The sequence below is a fragment of the Dipodomys merriami genome, unplaced genomic scaffold (assembly GCF_024711535.1).
Source record: "Dipodomys merriami isolate MVZ:Mamm:240054 unplaced genomic scaffold, mDipMer1.0.p SCAF_39, whole genome shotgun sequence".
Classification (NCBI taxonomy): Eukaryota; Metazoa; Chordata; class Mammalia; order Rodentia; family Heteromyidae; genus Dipodomys; species Dipodomys merriami.
In genome coordinates, this window is record NW_027205492.1 from 7,571,052 (window position 1) to 7,588,654 (window position 17,603).

A 17,603-nucleotide genomic window follows, 5' to 3' on the forward strand; every position below is an offset into this window, starting at 1 on the left:
CCCAGGGCCTTGGGCATGGGAGGCAAGCGCTCTACCACTGAGCCACCTTCCCAGCCCAGGCACAGGTTCTTCCATTCCAATCTTAGTTGCTAGTATGAACTGTCAGGCCGCGCATTACAGTCACACAGTATAGCAGTGTCCAGGTTACAGAGTGGGTAAGGAAGGGCTAAGGCACCTGCAGTGTTCAGAGCTCTGTGTGCAAGTTACGGGCAGGGAGCCGGCGTGGGGAGATGCAGAGCCGGCTCGGCACAGAGCCGTCAGCGCAGGCGCAGGGGGCAGGCCCGCTCCAGCGGGAGTGGGAAGGGGCGGCGGGCCCCGGCTGGGCTCCGAGCTGGAGTCAGGAGACGGAGGCACGGGTCCTCCGCTTTAGCAGTTTTCCTGAGTGAGGATCGTGACGGGTGATCTGGTGACAGGGCCAGCATGTCTGCCAGGTGATCTGGTGACAGGTCTGGCATGTCTGCCAGGGCTCCGTCTTTGGGTGCTCCTCCTTGTACAGCCCCAGGTAAGGGGTCACAGCTGGGCTGGCCGATCAGCTCCTATGTCTGAGGTTTCTGACATACTTGAAAGTCTGGCCCACAGGCGGGATAAAGATGAACACACATTCGTTGATCATGGAAACAGAAGGAAGTGCACTCGGAATGCACAAGAGCCCTGGGACATTGTTGAAAGACCAAACCTAAGAATCATAGGCTCTGGGGTGCAAGCCAAAGGTGCTGGAAACATACTGGTGGAAAATTCCCAAAGTCTTGGGAAAGGGAAGACATCCAGTGCCAGAGGCCTTTGAACACCAACCAGAGGAGACCAGAACCGAACCTCCTCAGTACAATACCCTGGAAACATTACATGCACAGAAGAAGAAAGCAACATGGAAAGCTAAGAGAGAGAGACAGAGACAGAGGAGAGACAGAGAGAGAGAGAGAGAGAGAGAGAGAGAAGGGGGGAGAGGGAGAGCACTCTGGGTCAAAAACCTGTCAGAAAAACAGCAGAATTTCTCCACAGAAACCTTACAAGTAGGGAGGGTTTGGAAGGATGAGTCTCAAGCTGTGAAGGAAAACAGCTGTCAACTCAACACGGCTGTCCTTCATAATTAAAGGAGAGATGGCAAACTTCCATCTTAAACAAAAATGGAAATAATCCTTGATCATGAAGACAGCACTGCAGAAGACACTAAAAAGAGACTCACACACAGAGAGGAAAAGATAAACAGGCCATGAAAATATGTGAAAGGATAAACCTCACTGCATGAGGAGATAAGCAAAGAAGGATCGGAAAGGAATGCAGCACAGCGGCAGGATGGTTACACAGCCCTGAATGGTTTGGATTCTATAATCAAAAGACACAGATTGGCAAATTGGATTAGAAAAAGCAAGTCCAAACCTTTTTTTTTTTTTTTTTTCTGGCTACAAGAAATGCAGCCCACGAACAAAGATAAACACAAGCCTAAAGTGAGGTGACGGTTACAGGTGCCAGGGATTTGAACCTGATACCCCAGAGCTCCATCATGTGTCTGACTGCACTAGCTGTGTGGCCCTGAGCAAGTGTCTTAACCTCTCTAAGCCTTCAATCTCCTTATCTGCCAAGCAGCTGTGGCGACCTCACTGGGGTCTGAATAAATGGATCACAGAGAGCCCTTGGCAGCCTAGAACACCATTATGAGTCTTGGCCACCACTGAAACCCCCAGGGGACGGGTCCCTTCCCCACTGTCTACTGGCCTTCCCCACCCTAAGGACTTCACACAGTGTGTGTATTTGATGCACTCGAGCTGTGCGCTGTGTGGTTTTAGGCAGGTGTTGTCTCCTCTCTGGGCTGGCAGGGAAAGCTGTGCTGCGCTCGGTCCTCTTTCTGGAAGGGCGTGGGGGGCGGTCTGTGCTCAGAGCTGTCCAGCTGTCCTCTGAGTCACTGGGCTTCCAGCTTAAGGCCAAACGTCTAAATATTATGAGTGTGCCGGTTAGAGATAAGGTGGGGATTTGCAGACTTGGCTCAAGAAACGCCAGCCACGGCGCCTGGCCACCCTCCCAGCACTCGGCCAGGGGATGAGTTAGTGCTGGACCAGCACCTGCCAGGAGCACACGCGCTCACCCACGACCGAGGAGGGCGCCCTGTGCAGACAAGGGTGTCCAGACAAGGGTGTCCAGACAAGGGAGTGTGGCATGTGCAAATGCCCAGGGGCGGAGACAGCAGGCATCCTCAGAAACTACAGGGAAGGAGAAAGGCCACAGGTGCATGCTGCAGGGAAACAGAACTGATGATGGTTTTTAGACAACAGAGTGGGCACAGGCGGCTACACTATGATCCCAGCTACTCAGGAAGCTGGGATCTTAGAAGAGCATGGTTCAAAGCCAGCCCAGGCTGGAAAGTCTGCCAGATTCTTATTTGCAGTTAATTACCAAAAAAGCCAGAAGTGGTAGAGCTGTGGTTCAAGTAGCAGAGCACCAGTCTTAAGTGAAAAAGCTAAAGATCAGCACCCAGGCCTTGAGTTCAAGCCTTAGTACCAGCACTGAAAATGAAGAAGAACAAGGAGGAGGAGGAGAAGGAGGAGGAAGAAGAGGAAGAGGAGGAGGAGGAAGAAGAAGAGGAGGAGGAGAAGGAGGAAGAAGAAGAGGAAGAGGAGGGGGAGGAAAAGGAAGAGGAGGAGGAGGAGGAAGAGGAAGAAGAGGAGGAGGAGGAAGAAGAGGAAGAGGAGGAGGAGGAGGAAGAGGAAGAAGAGGAGGAGGAGGAAGAAGAGGAAGAGGAGGAGGAGGAAGAAGAGGAGGAGGAGGAGGAAATGGAGGAGGAGGAGAAGGATGAAGAGAAGGAGGAGGAGGAGGAAGAGGAGGAGGCGGCGGCGGTGGCAACGGCTGAAGGGCAGACAGAGGAGAGCAAATGTGGAGGCAGGAAGGACAAGGACGCGGGGACTCCAGGGTAGAGGCCGGCAGCTGGGTGTGAAGGCAGGTGCTCATGAGCTACCACCCAGGTCAGCTGCATGGGGAAGATGGTGCTGGTTGGGGCAGGACCGGGGAGGGAGTCACACACAGGACTGTCCCCGTGCGGACAGCAGCGTGTGACCATGTGACAGGGTGCTGCTGCCCTGACCCCCGTCACAGCAGAGGTCACGTCACCACCGGCCTCTCCCTGACCCTGCAGAAGTCCCGCGGGCTGGTTCCTCACCCCGAGAGCCCCGCAGCACCCCGGCTGCTCCCAGCAGGGGCAGCCTTCTAGAAACAGCCAGAAAATACAGGAGCCTGTGGCCGCCCAAGTCTCCCTGTTCTCCAGCCAGTGACAGGAGAGCACTGGGGGGGGGGGGGGGGGGGAGGAGCAGGGGCGGAACTTCCTTCTAGTGGAGCTCTCCAGATCTTCCCAGACCAAAGCTCCCTTCCAGACAGGGCGATGAGTCTTCACCTTCACCTTTGATCCACTACCCACCTTCCATCTACTCATCCTTGAATTCATCCTCCCATCTGTCTGTCCACCCACCCACCTGCCCATCCACCCACCTATCCATCCATCCATTCATCCATCCATCCATCTATCCACCCACCCATCTATCCATCATCCATCCATCCATCCATCCATCCACCCACCCACCTGCCCATCCACCCACCCACCCACCCATCCATCCATCCATCCATCCACCCACCTACCCACCCACCTATCCATCTACCCACCCACCCATCCATCCATCCATCCACCCATCCATCCATCCATCCACCTACCCACCTGCCCATCCACCCACCCACCCACCCATCCATCCATCCATCCATCCACCCACCCACCTGCCCATCCACCCACCCACCCACCCATCCATCCATCCATCCATCCACCCACCCACCCATCCATCCACCCACCCACCCATCCATCCACCCACCCACCCACCCACCTGCCCATCCACCCACCCACCCATCCATCCACCCATCCATCCATCCATCCATCCACCCACCCACTCACCTGCCCATCCACCCACCCATCCATCCACCCATCCATTCATCCATCCAACCCATCCACCCATCCATCATCCATCCATCCATCCATCCATTTTCTCATCTGTCCATCTATTCACCGCCCACCCATTCACCTTTCCTATCTGGCCATGTACCCAATTGCTTAGCCCCATCCACCGTTTGCCTACCCTCCTCCACCAGTCCACTCATCCATTATTCCCCCCAACAAACATTTATTGCAGGCCTACTATGTGCCTGTCCCACAGGGGTGGGGTCAGATGTGGACTAGACAGGCCCCGCTGCCCCCCGCCTCCCTCCCTCCTGCTTTCTGCACCCCAGCTGGGAGAGCCTCCCCGGGGACCCCTGCCTGGGTCTGTGGGTGGGCCTGGGCCGGGAGAGCTTGAGTGACTTCCCCCGCAGGCCCCGTCCTCCCAGTGGAGAAGGGGACTGGCCACGGCCCCCCCTCCTGGGAGAGGCCCAGCGCCCGGGGCCAGGGCTGGACTCCTGGAGCCGGAGAGGGGCTGGCAGCCGCAGTTCTCTAGAGGCTCCTGCCAGGGCTGGGTGCGTCCTGGGGGACCTGGTGTCCCTGTGAGACCCGCGCCTGTCGCTCCCTGGAGGGCAGATGTGCTGGCCCCAGCAAGGCAGCTCCTGTGGCCCCGGCACCCAGAGAGTGTGCGGCGGGTGCTGTGGCGCCAGGCACGGCTGTCTCCACCCCTCCTGCTCCTCCCCACTCTTCCCGGTACCCCAGGCTGGCTGGGTCAGCCAGAGGGCAGAGGACTCCTGTCTGCCCCGAGTGGACCAGGGTCTCCCCTGCAGAGGGAGAGTCCAGGAGGCTGGTCAGCAAGCACAGAGGGTGGCAGTGGTCAGCCTGGCTCCAGACCCCATGTCACTACCAGCTTAGGGAAAAACAAGTTCCAGGGAGTGGAGTGAGCAGAGCCAGCCTGCACACAGCCCATGCACACACAGAGACCATGCACACACAGAGGCCATGCACACAGAGAGACCATGCACACAGAGACCATGCACACACAGAGAGACCATGCACACACAGAGACCATGCACACAGAGAGGCCATGCACACAGAGACCATGCACACACAGAGGCCATGCACACACAGAGACCATGCACACACAGAGACCATGCACACACAGAGACCATGCACACACAGAGACCATGCACACAGAGACCATGTACACACAGAGACCATGCACACACAGAGACCATGCACACACAGAGACCATGCACACACAGAGACCATGCACACAGAGACCATGCACACACAGAGACCATGCACACACAGAGGCCATGAACACACAGAGGCTATGCACACAGAGACCATGCACACACAGACCATGCACACAGAGACCATGCACATAGAGGCCATGCACACACAGAGACCATGCACACACAGAGACCATGCACACACAGAGGCCATGCACACAGAGAGACCATGCACACAGAGACCATGCACACACAGAGAGACCATGCACACACAGAGACCATGCACACACAGAGACCATGCACACAGAGAGACCATGCACTCAGAGAGACCATGCACACACAGAGACCATGCACACACAGAGACCATGCACACACAGAGACCATGCACACAGAGAGACCATGCACACAGAGGCCATGCACACAGAGACCATGCACACACAGAGACCATGCACACAGAGAGACCATGCACACAGAGGCCATGCACACACAGAGACCATGCACACACAGAGACCATGCACACAGAGACCATGCACACACAGAGACCATGCACACACAGAGGCCATGAACACACAGAGGCTATGCACACAGAGACCATGCACACACAGACCATGCACACACAGAGACCATGCACACAGAGCCCATGCACACACAGAGACCATGCACACACAGAGACAATGCACACACAGAGACCATGCACACACAGAGACCATGCACACACAGAGACCATGCACACACAGAGACCATGCACACACAGAGGCTGCACACACAGAGACCATGCACACACCGGCTGCACGCACACAGAGGCTGCACACACACATGCTGCACACACACAGGCCGCACACACACACAGGCTGCACACACACATGCTGCACACACACATGCTGCACACACACAGGCTGCACACACACACAGGTTGCACACACACAGGCTGCACACACACACAGGCTGCACACACACAGGCTGCACATACACACACAGGCTGCACACACACACACAGGCTGCACACACAGGCTGCACATACACACACAGGCTGCACACACACACAGGCTGCACACACACAGGCTGCACATACACACACAGGCTGCACACACAGGCTGCACACACAGGCTGCACACACCGGCTCTACACACACAGGCTGCACACACAGGCTGCACACACACACACAGGCTGCACACACACACACAGGCTGCACACACACACACAGGCTGCACACACACACAGGCTGCACACACAGGCTGCACACACACAGGCTGCACACACACACATACCGGCTGCACACACACACAGGCTGCACACACACACAGGCTGCACACACACACAGGCTGCACACACACACAGGCTGCACACACACACAGGCTGCACACACAGGCTGCACACACAGGCTGCACACACAGGCTTCACACACAGGCTGCACACACACACACAGGCTGCACACACACACAGGCTGCACACACACACAGGCTGCACACACACACACACAGGCTGCACACGGGCGGGCCTCTGTGGAGAGGGTGGTGCTGGTGGTTCTGGCCCTGGCCTCATTGCTCCCAGGATCTGCCCCCCACGTCACACTTGCAGATCACCTGTGGCCGGCCCAGCTCCTGATCGCTCCGGTGCCACCGCAGCTGGCTCAGCATTGAGTTGCACGCGGTCAGTACATAGGCCATGGGTTGCACAGTCAGTATACCAGACATTTGAGCCGAAGGTCGATTGCCAATGGCCTGTGGACCCCAGGGTGGCAAACCCAGCCCCCACGAGGCAGGCGGATACCAGCACTGACCGCGGGGCTGGGCGGGGACCGGGGGGCTCTACACAGCCCCGGCCGCCCAGCTGTCTGGCCTTCTGACTTCTCAAGACAAGCCAGAAATGTCACATTTTACAAGAAGTTGAAGTGTTGGCAACCAACTTAAAGCATTTAAACACCTCGTGGGCAGGATGTGGTTGTGGGTTGGCCGTTTTAAGACCCCTGTTTAACCACTTTACACGGGGGAGGGGAGAGGCCCAGAGAGGGTAAGCATCCAGCCCCAGGTCACAAAGTACAGGAGGGGAGGCAAGGCCCCAGCTCAGGGCACCGGCTGGGCTCCGGTACTGAGGGCGGCAGCCCAACTTCAGTACTGCAGCCCAGCCTGACTCCCCCAGGCCTGGCAGCTCCAGGGTGAAACAGAGGACATGCTGTCCCTGCCTCCCGCCCTGCCTAGACTCTCATGCCAGGGTTCATCACCCCCCCACACACACACACCCTCCCTGGCCAGTCCCTCCATTTCCTGTTACTCACTTTGGCCAGCATGCTGCTGCCCTGCATGCCTGGAACACGCCAGCCATGTCCCCACCCCGGGACCTTTGCACTTGCTACTGCTTCCTGCCCAGGTTCCAGGTTCCCTGTCCCCTATTCAGCCGACAGCTCCTGGCCTTACCACTTTCAGACCTCCATTTCACTTTCACCTTTGTTTCCTGCCGGTGCTGGAATAAATGGCCACACACTCGGGAGCTGGAAACAGCACAAGTTTACTATCTCATAATTCTAGTGGTCAGAAGTCCTTGGATTGCACTAGGCTAAAAATCAAGCTGTGGGAAGAGCTGGTCCCTCGGGGAGGCTCAACACCCTTCCCAGCTCCCAGCTCCTGTGGACACACACACATAGACCGTGTACACGCCGCACACCAGGCAGGTGTACCGGTAAGGTGCGCGCACACAGGTGCAAGGCATACAAACAGCCTCACATAGTCACACACGTGCACGCACAAAGCATGCATGCACAAGGCGCAGCACACATGTGCACACACGTGACTGGGCACGGAGAAACCCGTGCACGCACGTGTGCACTCAGGGACACACGGGGCTCCCCCCCACACCGGCTTAGGAGGGCACATGGTTTTTTCCCTTTGGGCCCAGCGCCTGGTGTGGTGGGTGGCTCTGTGGCTGCTCCATAAACACTTGGTGACAGCATCTTGTTGGGGGCCCTCAGGCTGGAGGAGCCGGTGGCAGGCAAGGTGACTCAGACGTGCCAGCGGTTCAGAGAGGGCTGGGAGCCAGGACCTCGGGCCGGCACGGGCGCCCCCTGCCGGTCGCCTCCCTCCCAGGTTCCCGGGAAGACAAAGCATCCAGGGCCGCAGACGACAGAGGCCCCTCCCTCTCCTGACCCGGTGCCGGGCTGCGCGGGCCGGCTGACCTGTGAGGCCAGGCAGGCGGTGGTCAGCGGGAAGGGATGAGTCACTGGTGGCCTCTCCCACCCCGCGTCTCCCCAGGACAGGCTCCAGCCCAGGTTTCCTCATGGCTGAAAAATGTTCCACCCCACGGCCTGCCAGAAAGGAATCAAGTCAATGGCTTTTCCTCCCGGCTGGGCCGGCCGCAGACAGCAACGCGCCAGAGGCCCTGGACGAGGAGCATGTCCCGCATCCTTCACGCACGCGGTGACCCTCCCTGTACCGGGCCACGTGGACACCCAGGCGCTGACGTGTGGCCTGGGCATCAAGCACGAAGGAGAAGGTAACACCAAATGCGACAACGTGGGGAGCCTCGGCCATGCACGGGGGACGGGGAGCCCCGTCCAGGCACTGCGCTGGTGCTCAGCTTCCCAAGAGCAGGGGGCGCTGTCCTGAGACGCCCGCTTCTCGTAGGGAAGACACAGAACCCCGAAAGCTCGTGGTGGAGGCGCCCGCTAAGCCGGGGAAAGCAGACCCCCTCACACATGGTGGGCGGAGCCGGCTGAAGCTCTGCCCCCCTCCCCCCGCAGGGTCCTGGTCATCCTGGCAGGGCCTGCCCGCAGCCATTCCCTCCCCGGCTCTTCACAGACCCAGCTTCCTTCAGCCTCGCTTCTGCCCTCCTCAGCCCACACACCTGGCCGCGTAGGCTTTTTTATCTGTAGTCGGTCGTGGGGCTTGAACTCTGGGCCTGGGCGCTGTCCCTCAGCTCTTCTGCTCAAGGCGAGCGCTCTACCACTTGAGCCACAGCGCCACTTCTGGTTTTCTGGTGATTCATTGGAGATAAGAGTCTCATGGACTTTCCTGCCCATGGCTGGCTTTGAACCGAGATCCTCAGATCTCAGCCTCCTGAGTAGCTAGGATGACAGGCGTGAGCCACCGACGTCCGGCCTGCGTTGGCTTTTGCAGCCACCATTAACTGAGTGCCGCCCGCGGTGCCCTGTCTGCGGCCTCTTCTGCTGTGCTGTGGCGTTTGGCACCGTGTCTGCGGCCCCGGCCACGCCCCAGCGAGGGCCACTGGTGGCAGGTCCTCAGCCACTGTCACGGCTGCTGCCGCGTCTTCCTGCTCTGTGTTACCAGCCAGCAAGTCTAATGGAATGAGAGAAAACCCTGAGTGAAAGCAATGGGCCCTGAGTTCAAACCCCGCTACCACACAGACACAAAGACAGACACACGCACTCTATTAGCGGTGAGCACATGGCGGCACCCACTAGAAGACAGGGGTTCCCAGCCCGGCTCCCCTTCAGCCCTGCCTCCCCCCCCGCCCCCCCCCAGGCCTCTCCCTACCCAGCAGCAGAGAGATGGGTCACAGTTCACTTCTCCTCAGCCTTGAAACCCCAGCCTGTCCCAGCCCCCACCCCCCCCCTCAGCGTCCACCCGCCCACCCACCTCGCGGCTCCCTGGGTCTCCTGGGCTCTTCCTCCCGTGGGCAGCCTCGGCTATCCCCGTCCTGTGTGGGTGGGCTGAGCCTTGATCAATGGAGCTGGTTTAGCTTAGTGTGTGCCAGGCTCTGGGTTCCATCCCCAGCACAGACAGACAGACAGACAGACGAGGTGGAGGGAATAGCTTCTAAATGCACCCTCCAAAACAAAGGCTGTCCTCATCAGAGACCTCCAGCTTCAGGAAAGTTCCAGGGCCTGCTGGCCGGTGGGGTAGGGCAGGGTGCTGGCAGCACAGTAGTCTGTAATTCCAGCCATTTCTCTTCCCTCAAATTACTTCCCATCTGGAAATGGTTTCCAGACGCTGCAGGGAAAGTTGACGGTGAGGGAACATCTTGCCGTGACAAACAAACCGAGCTAAAAAAAGTCACCTCAAGACACCGGCGCCCCGCGGGCCCGGCTGAGCCCCACCGGAGCCCCTGCCCGAAGGGAGAGAACAAGATGGCTCCCAGGGTCTCCCCCATGTGAGCTGGGGCACCCCAGGGCTGGGATCGAGGCCCGCAGCCCCGGTCCGCCCCCCCCCCGCCCAGGGTCTCCCCCCATGCGAGCTGGGGCACCCCAGGGCTGGAGAGTCTGTCTGGGATCGAGGCCCGCAGCCCCGGTCCACCCCCCCCCGCCCAGGGTCTCCCCCCATGCGAGCTGGGGCACCCCGGGGCTGGAGAGTCTGTCTGGGATCGAGGCCCGCAGCCCCGGTCCACCCCCACCCCCACAGGCAGCGGCGCTCCTGACCACCTAGACCCCGAGTGCCCTCCCCCTGGAAGTCCTCCCCACCAGGAGCCCCATGCTCCAGCTGTGAACAACTCCAGGTAGAAAATCAGCTTGCTTCTAGAATCTTTGCACCCCTCTGGGCTCTCATCCATATGACAAAGCTGGAGCTGCCTCGAATCTCTCTCTCTCTCTCTCTCTCTCTCTCTCTCTCTCTCTCTCTCTCCCAGCTTTTTCTGCTTATGTGGTGCTGAGGAATCGAACCCGGGCCTCATGCATGCAAGGCAAGCGCTCTACCACTGAGCCACCTTCCCTGCCCCTGCAGTAGCTGTTTTTAGCTCTTTCTTACTACTATCCTAGTTGGTTCACAGACTACCTGCCCGGGCTGGCTTCCAGCCATGATCCTCAGATCTCAGCCTCCTAAGTAACTAGGATCACAGGTGTGAGCCACCAGTACCTGGTAAACTTTTCTTCTGTGACAGCACTGGGGCTTGAACTCAGGGCCTATGCTTTCCGTGGCACACCTCTGGGGCTCCTTTAGCTACCTCAGGATCTTTGCATGTTGCTTGGGTTTCCAGCTTCCAGCCACGACCCCTCCCCAGGGCACACCTCCACGGCTGGATCAAACACTGCCTTTCTGGGCTCCCCTGGCCCCCGAGTCTCAGTCCCCCTTCTCAGCAGGTAGGGGCTGTGAGTGTGATGGCCACTTCAATACATTATAGTACTCTACCCCACGAACGTCCCTTCCTTTCCTCCTGCCTCCCACAGGTCACCCGAGGTCAAACTCCAGCCACAGCAGCCACAAAGGCGGAGCTCCACCTACCCGGGCAGGCCCTAACCGGGTCATGCACTGGTGGCCAGCACCGTCCGCCAGCACCGGGCCTGCTGGTGGCCGCCCTGTCCCGTCCTGTGTGGGGGCAGATGCTGGTGCAGCGGGGTTCTTCCGGTCAGGATGGCCCAGGAGGCCCAGGGCTGGGAGGAGGAAGGTGCCGGGACACCGGGTGTCAGCAGAGCTCCTTCTGGGCTGTCTCCCGACACCTGTCCTGGGGGCTGGCAGCTCCCGCTCTCCCCCTTGTGGCCACTCTGTGGAATGACAGCAGCACAGTAGTCACCCCGAGGGGGACAGATTCCCCGGGCCTTTGGGAGGCTGGTCTCGCCAGTGTGCCTCCCAGCACGCAGCCAACACCCATCTCCTTCCCCTCCACACCACACTTAATAGGCATCCTCGGTGCTGATTATTCCAGAGGTGGAAGGGGACGAGGGGAGCTACTGTCCTTATTGAGCACCTCCTGTTTGCCCCCAGAGCAGCCAGAATCGCTGCCCCGATCGCTCACTGTGGGCTTGTGCCTGGCCTTGCTGCAATCCACTGTCGGAATGCAAGGTGGGGGACCACGTTTATTCCCGTTGGGCCACTGAAGCCCAGAGAAGCTCACGAGCCCATCCAAGGCGGCACAGCTTGTAGCTGGCGGTGGGACTGGAACACAAAGTTCTGGTGTGAGGCGGGGACCTGCCTTCTTCCTTCCACTGATACGCTGCTGTTGAGTCAGCACAGATGCTGAGCACCGCCTGTGTGCGGGGCACAGACTGGATGCTGGCTGAGCCGCCAGAGAGGGAACAGAGAACAGGACCAGGGAGAACCATACAGAGAACAGCAGGGTCCCCCCCCCCCCCCCGCCCCATTCCCCTCTCCTAACCCCAGAAGCTGCTCACACTGAGATGAACAAAGAGCCAAATCAGCAGGTGAGATAACTGCCACGTAGTTAGTACCAGAACTTGAACTTGGGCTTGGATGCTGCTGGCGCTCTACCGCCTGGGCCACAGCACCACTTTGGCTTTTTGCTGGTTAACTGGAGAAAAGAGTCTCACAGACTTTCCTGCCCAAGCTGGCCTTGACCCTCAGATCTCAGCCTCCTGAGTAGCTAGAATGACAGGCGTGAGCCGCCCGTGCCCTGCGCTCAAGGGTGAGTCTGGGTGTAGCGAGAATGCAGTGGGGTGGGGCGTACTCCCGTGTTAAATGGCAGAGCCCCACTTCAGGGTCTTCTGGGGGCCTGGCTCTGCTGTGGATGAGTAGGGAACCCTCCCTACCTGTTGACTCCAATGGGGTCCCCTGATAGGTTAGAGTGTGAGGGACCAGGGAGGCCGGGAGCTGGGGAGGTGACCCTGAAGGGTGGATGGCCGCACACGTAGCATACACACGGGGGTGGGGCGGGCTACTCCGATGGCTGCAATGTCTCTTCCGGCCACCAGGGACACCAGTGCCCACTGGTGGGAGCTTAGCATACCGTTTTCCAGGTCCATTCAATTCTTTGCAAATGATGGCGTACTATTTTCCTAACGGATGTGTACAATTCCACTGTATGTGTGTACCTTGCTTTTCTTCACCCATTCACCCAGGGAAGGGCTATGCAGCAAGGAAAGTGATTGTGCACGTGCCTATCTAATCTTAGCTACTGGAGATGCTGAGATAGGAGGATCACAGTCCAAAAGTCACCTGGGCAGAAATGTGTGAGGTGCTTATCTCCAAAAAAAAAAAAAAAAGCCAGAAGGGGAGGTATGGCTCGAGTGGTAGAGCGCCTACCTAGAGGAAAAAAAAAAAAAAAAACCTCAGGGGCAGAGCCCAGTTCCTGACCCCAGGCCCCAGAACTGGCACACACACAAATCTTAAAACCTCCAGGGGACACCAGACCCTATGCCCTTGGCAGTGGGGTCCTGGGAGGCTGGGGCCATCGGGCCTCGGTGTCCGGCCCGGCAGCTAAGAGCAGCCATGCTGTGTCTACACCCTTTCTGCTGTCCCGGGAGTTTGTCACTGCCCCTGACCGAGGTCCCACAGGAGCCCCGTGACAGGCTGCCATCATCGCCGCCCTCCTCCCTTTGCTGTGTGGCCTCAGGCAAGCCCCGGGCCCTCTCAAGCCTGCAGAAAGCTCCAGTCTGTGGCGCTGCACGAGGCATGAGGTCTGGGCCACCTGCTGATACGGGTTCAACCCAAAGGACAGAGGGCAGAGAGGAGCCAGGGGCAAGTTCCTGTGGGTGGGGCCGAGGACAGAGCCTAGCCCAAGACAAGCCGTCTGACTAGCACACTCACACTGGGCCCTCCCCCCAAATAAAAAACCTCCCAGTGGCCTCTGGCTGCCCTTGTCCAAGCTCTCCCCCTGGCCCAGGCAACTCCCTTCGCCTGTACCACGTTCCCTCCCTTCAGCCGTATTAGCTTCCTGGCCCTTTTCCCAGTCCAGGGAGTTTGCTGGTACCTCATGGCCTTTGCACGTGCTGTAACATCTAGTCTGTCTCTTGGCCTGACCACTGACTGAAGCCCCACCCTCCTGGCTTTCTTTCATTCATAATTCTCAGCAGGCTCTGGCCCTCTTTCTTGCGACCTGTGTCCTGTCAGCTCCCCACTACCCAGGAATGCTGGTCCACGGAGGTGGAGCAGCTCTGAGACTGGCGGAGAGCAGATGCTCAATAAAGCAGTGGATAGATGCACATCAACCAACTTCTGTGCCGGCCACTCTCCTCAAGAAACAACCTTGGCTCCCCGCCGCCTATAGTACAGGAATCAAACGCTTGGAGCCTCCCTGGTTTTCAGTTCGTTGCAAATGAGGCGCTCATCGCACCCGGAGGAGACACAGGTGGTTCACACCGAGGCCCTGGGGAGGGGCCACCTTCACCTCCACCCAGAAATGAGGCCCTTCTGGGCCACAGCAGGTGTTCCAGGCTTTGAGTGCCTGAGGGGGTGGAGGGGGAGCCAAGGGCTGGAGTAACAGCTGTGCTTTGAGGAGCAGGTGGAAATGGGGGGCAGGGGGAGGACAGGCCTTACTGAGCCCTGGTTTCCCCCGTGGGTGGCCCCTGCGGGGACAGGAAATTGAAACAGAAACCCAGCAGCCAGACAGCGCCCTGTGCCTCCGCGGCCATCCAGCCCTGGGTAGTGTCTCATCCTTGCCTGCGGGTGGGATGGAGCAAAGCAGGGAAGGGCGGGCAGCCCCGTGGCCTTGAGAAAGGACTAGGCCAGCCACGTCCACCAGACATCTTAGGAGAGGTGTGGTGTTCTGGTCTGACCCAGGCTCGGGCTCTGAGGCAGTGACATCTGAACCTGGAGTTAGCTGGGTGTGAAAGAGTCTCCAACATCTAAAGCGAAGTGTCAGAAGCAATCGCAGAGCTGGGTACTGGTAGCGTATGCCTGTAATCCCAGCCATTCAAAGGACCATGGTTCAAAGCCAGGCCAATTAACCAGCAAGAAGCCGAAGTAGAGCCGCGCCTGTATGTGTGTTTGTGTGTGTGTGTGTGCGCGCGCGCACTCACACGCGCGAACGCGCGCGCCCAGGCCCTGTGTCCTCTTGAATTTGCTCTAATCCCCCCCTCTGCTCCCCTGCTCCCCCGACCCCCCTCCCTGCAAAGTCCACAAAGAGCCAGTCTCAAAGCTTGGTTCTTGAATGTGTTTTTACTGAAAAAATCATTCATAAATTAACATACAAAAATGTACAAACACATGAGTAAATAATGTAATGACAAAGGACTACTCTTGTGAAAAGTGTTTAAAACATCCGTAGATTTCAGTGCAAAAATGTACCCCCGGCACCTCTTAAAACATGAAGGCAAGCTCAAAACCTAGCGCTGGATGAGCGGCCGCGCCGCCCACGCCGCCCGCCTGCCTGCGGGGAGGATGCTCGCCAGGGCCTGCGCCTGTCAAAATGAGGATTCTGTAAACACCCCAAAAACGAAAACGCGTGAAGGGCCGCACCCCGCCCACCCAGCAGTGGACCTGAGGGATTCTGCCGCCCAACGCGTGAATCTGAGCTTCTGTTCCTTTTGCTTAAACGCGTGTTTTTCCGTCTGCACGGCTCGCGTGCGGGCCGGGTGCGCTGCTGTGGCGCCCCGTGCCGCTGTACTGAACTTGGGGTGCGCCCTTGGCGCGCACACCGTGCAGGCTCGCCTGAGGGGTTCCGTGCGGTGGGGCGGCTGCTCCTGTGCTCACTTTGCAAAGCCGCGCAGAATGGGGGAGGTGGGCGAAGGCCGAGTGTCCCCTGGGGTCACAGCGCCCCGGACCGCAGCCCCATCGCCCTGGCCGGCAGACGCGGCCTTCCCAGAGCCGTCCAGCCGCGGCTCTCCAGGCGCTCGGGGTGCCAGGGCAGGGCCAGGATGGCATGGGGGGGCGGGGGACACGACGTTTATTGCTATGCACACCCTAAGACAAAGAGCGAGTGGCGTGAGCGTTCGGAAGCGTGAAGGCTCCGGCGTCCTCCAGGGCAGCGGCGCCCTGTCAGCCCAGCCACGGCGGCGCTCCCACAGGGCCGGGCTCCGGAGCGAGCGCAGGCCGGGCCGGTCCCCCCCGCTCTGGGGGTCATACGTCCACAGACCCACGCGTGCAGCCGGAAGCCGCCGCCCACATCCACACACGCTCGTGTAAACCATGAAAATCAATGAGGTCGAAGGCAAACAAGGCAATTAAAAAAAAATATGAAGCACTCCAGAAAGTACTCCAAATCACAATATATAAATACGCCTTACGGAAAAGGAGGGGGAAGTCTAGCATGTTCCGGAATCCTGGAGAAGAGGCTGGCGGGAGCGGAGGGCTTTGGCTCAGGGGAAGAGGCACAAGTTCAAATGCGGCGCGCAACCCGACGCTGGACGCGGAGGAGGGCTCTGCGGGCATCCAGGTCACGCGTGACGCGTCCACCCGGGCCAGCCGACTCGGCACTGTCACCCGAGCCTCGCTGTGCGCTCGTCCCCGGGGGACAGAGTGGAGGCTGCAGCGAGGGATCTTTCCAGAAGTCTGAGAAGGGCCCAGGGATGGCTGAGGCGGGTGAGCAGAGATCACCCCAAACACCCCTGCTCTCCCCAGCACGTGGGGGCCCAGGAGCTGGCTGTGCACAGTTCCACGCAGGTTCTGTTTCGTTTTTGGAGACGCGGCGTGAACAGCGCAGACTGGCCTCACTCCCCGTCCTCCCAGCTCAGCCTCCAAGCGCTGGGACTCCAGGCATGCTCCTCCACACTGGCTGCCGGGGCCTGCCGCTCTGAGCACACTACGCGGTGCTCCACAGTAGCTGCCCCGTTTAGGAGGAGGGGGAGAGAGGTGTGGCTGCAGGAGGAAGGGCGGCTGAGGAGGGAGAGGACGTCTGTCACCTGGACCACTCCCTTCCAAGTGACGGCGGTGGAGGGAGCGGCGCATCCTCCGGTCTCACCGCAACTCACAGGAGTGATCTGATGCGTAAAGCTTCACTGTGAATGGGAGCCAGCTATAAAATTCAATCTTACAAAGGCATTTACACGCTATGTACAGTTAGACTTCTTCAAGAAGCGAAGGTGGAGTGTCCACTTGACGCCAGGCCCTCCCCTCCCCCAGTCCCCACCTAAGCAGGACATTTTAAAAAACAAGAACCAAAGAGCACACCAGAGGTGCAGAAGATGGCTGGCGAGGCCTGCCCACGGGGCTCCCTCGATGGGTGTGTGGGGGGCCGGCTCCAGGGCAGACCCGGCAGCTCATGGCGTCCGGGGCTTGGGGCTCCTGACTCCCGAGGGCGCCCCGCGGCTCAGCGGCGGCGCGGTGAGCTCGGCTCCGTCCTCCCGGCTCGCTGCGGCCGGTCCTTCACTCCGGCGGCATGCGGGGGCCGGCGTCCCCGGCGGTCCTGTCAGTAGTCACCCACCTGGGCCAGCTCGGGGGTCAGGTTGACGGTGATGTTCTTATACAAGGCGTCATACGTGACGTTTGCAAAGTAGTTGAGGTTGTTGAGCCCGTCCAGGCCCTGCCGCTCCTTGGACTTCCGCAGCAGCGCGTACCTGGGCGGGGGACACGCGGCTGGGTCCACCTCTCCCGGGCACTGCCCGGGCCCGCCTCCCGCCTGCCTCCCCTGGCTGCTGCGTGCGCTGCCCACAGTGAACCCCCATGTTGGGAGGGACACCCCACACAGATCAGCCCACCTGGGGGGCCCAGAGGCAGAGCTGAGGGACAGGACAGGGGTGCAGAGAACGCTCCCCTCCCCCCAGGCTCAGGAGAAGGGCGGTGGCCGGAGCCGTCCACCCCCTCCTGCATCGGGCTGTGGTGCCGGAACCGGGGCTCAGGACACCATGCGGTAGCCCAGACGCAGCATGGGGCTGGGGGGCCCCGCCCACGGCCGGCGCACACCTTCCT

At 59.6% G+C, this 17,603-nt stretch overlaps 1 protein-coding gene across 2 annotated transcripts in view; it reads right to left on the reverse strand.

The window, feature by feature from the left end:
• Positions 1 to 14,907: 14,907 nt before the first annotated feature.
• B4galt5 (beta-1,4-galactosyltransferase 5) overlaps positions 14,908 to 17,603 on the reverse strand; it is a 50,395-nt gene continuing 47,699 nt past the window's right edge. For both annotated transcript variants that reach the window (XM_069989973.1, XM_069989974.1), the window contains exon 9: positions 14,908 to 17,251. In XM_069989973.1, coding sequence (XP_069846074.1) covers positions 17,104 to 17,251 — 148 coding nt within the window. In that variant the 3' untranslated portion in view covers positions 14,908 to 17,103. The remainder of the gene's footprint in view (positions 17,252 to 17,603) is intronic.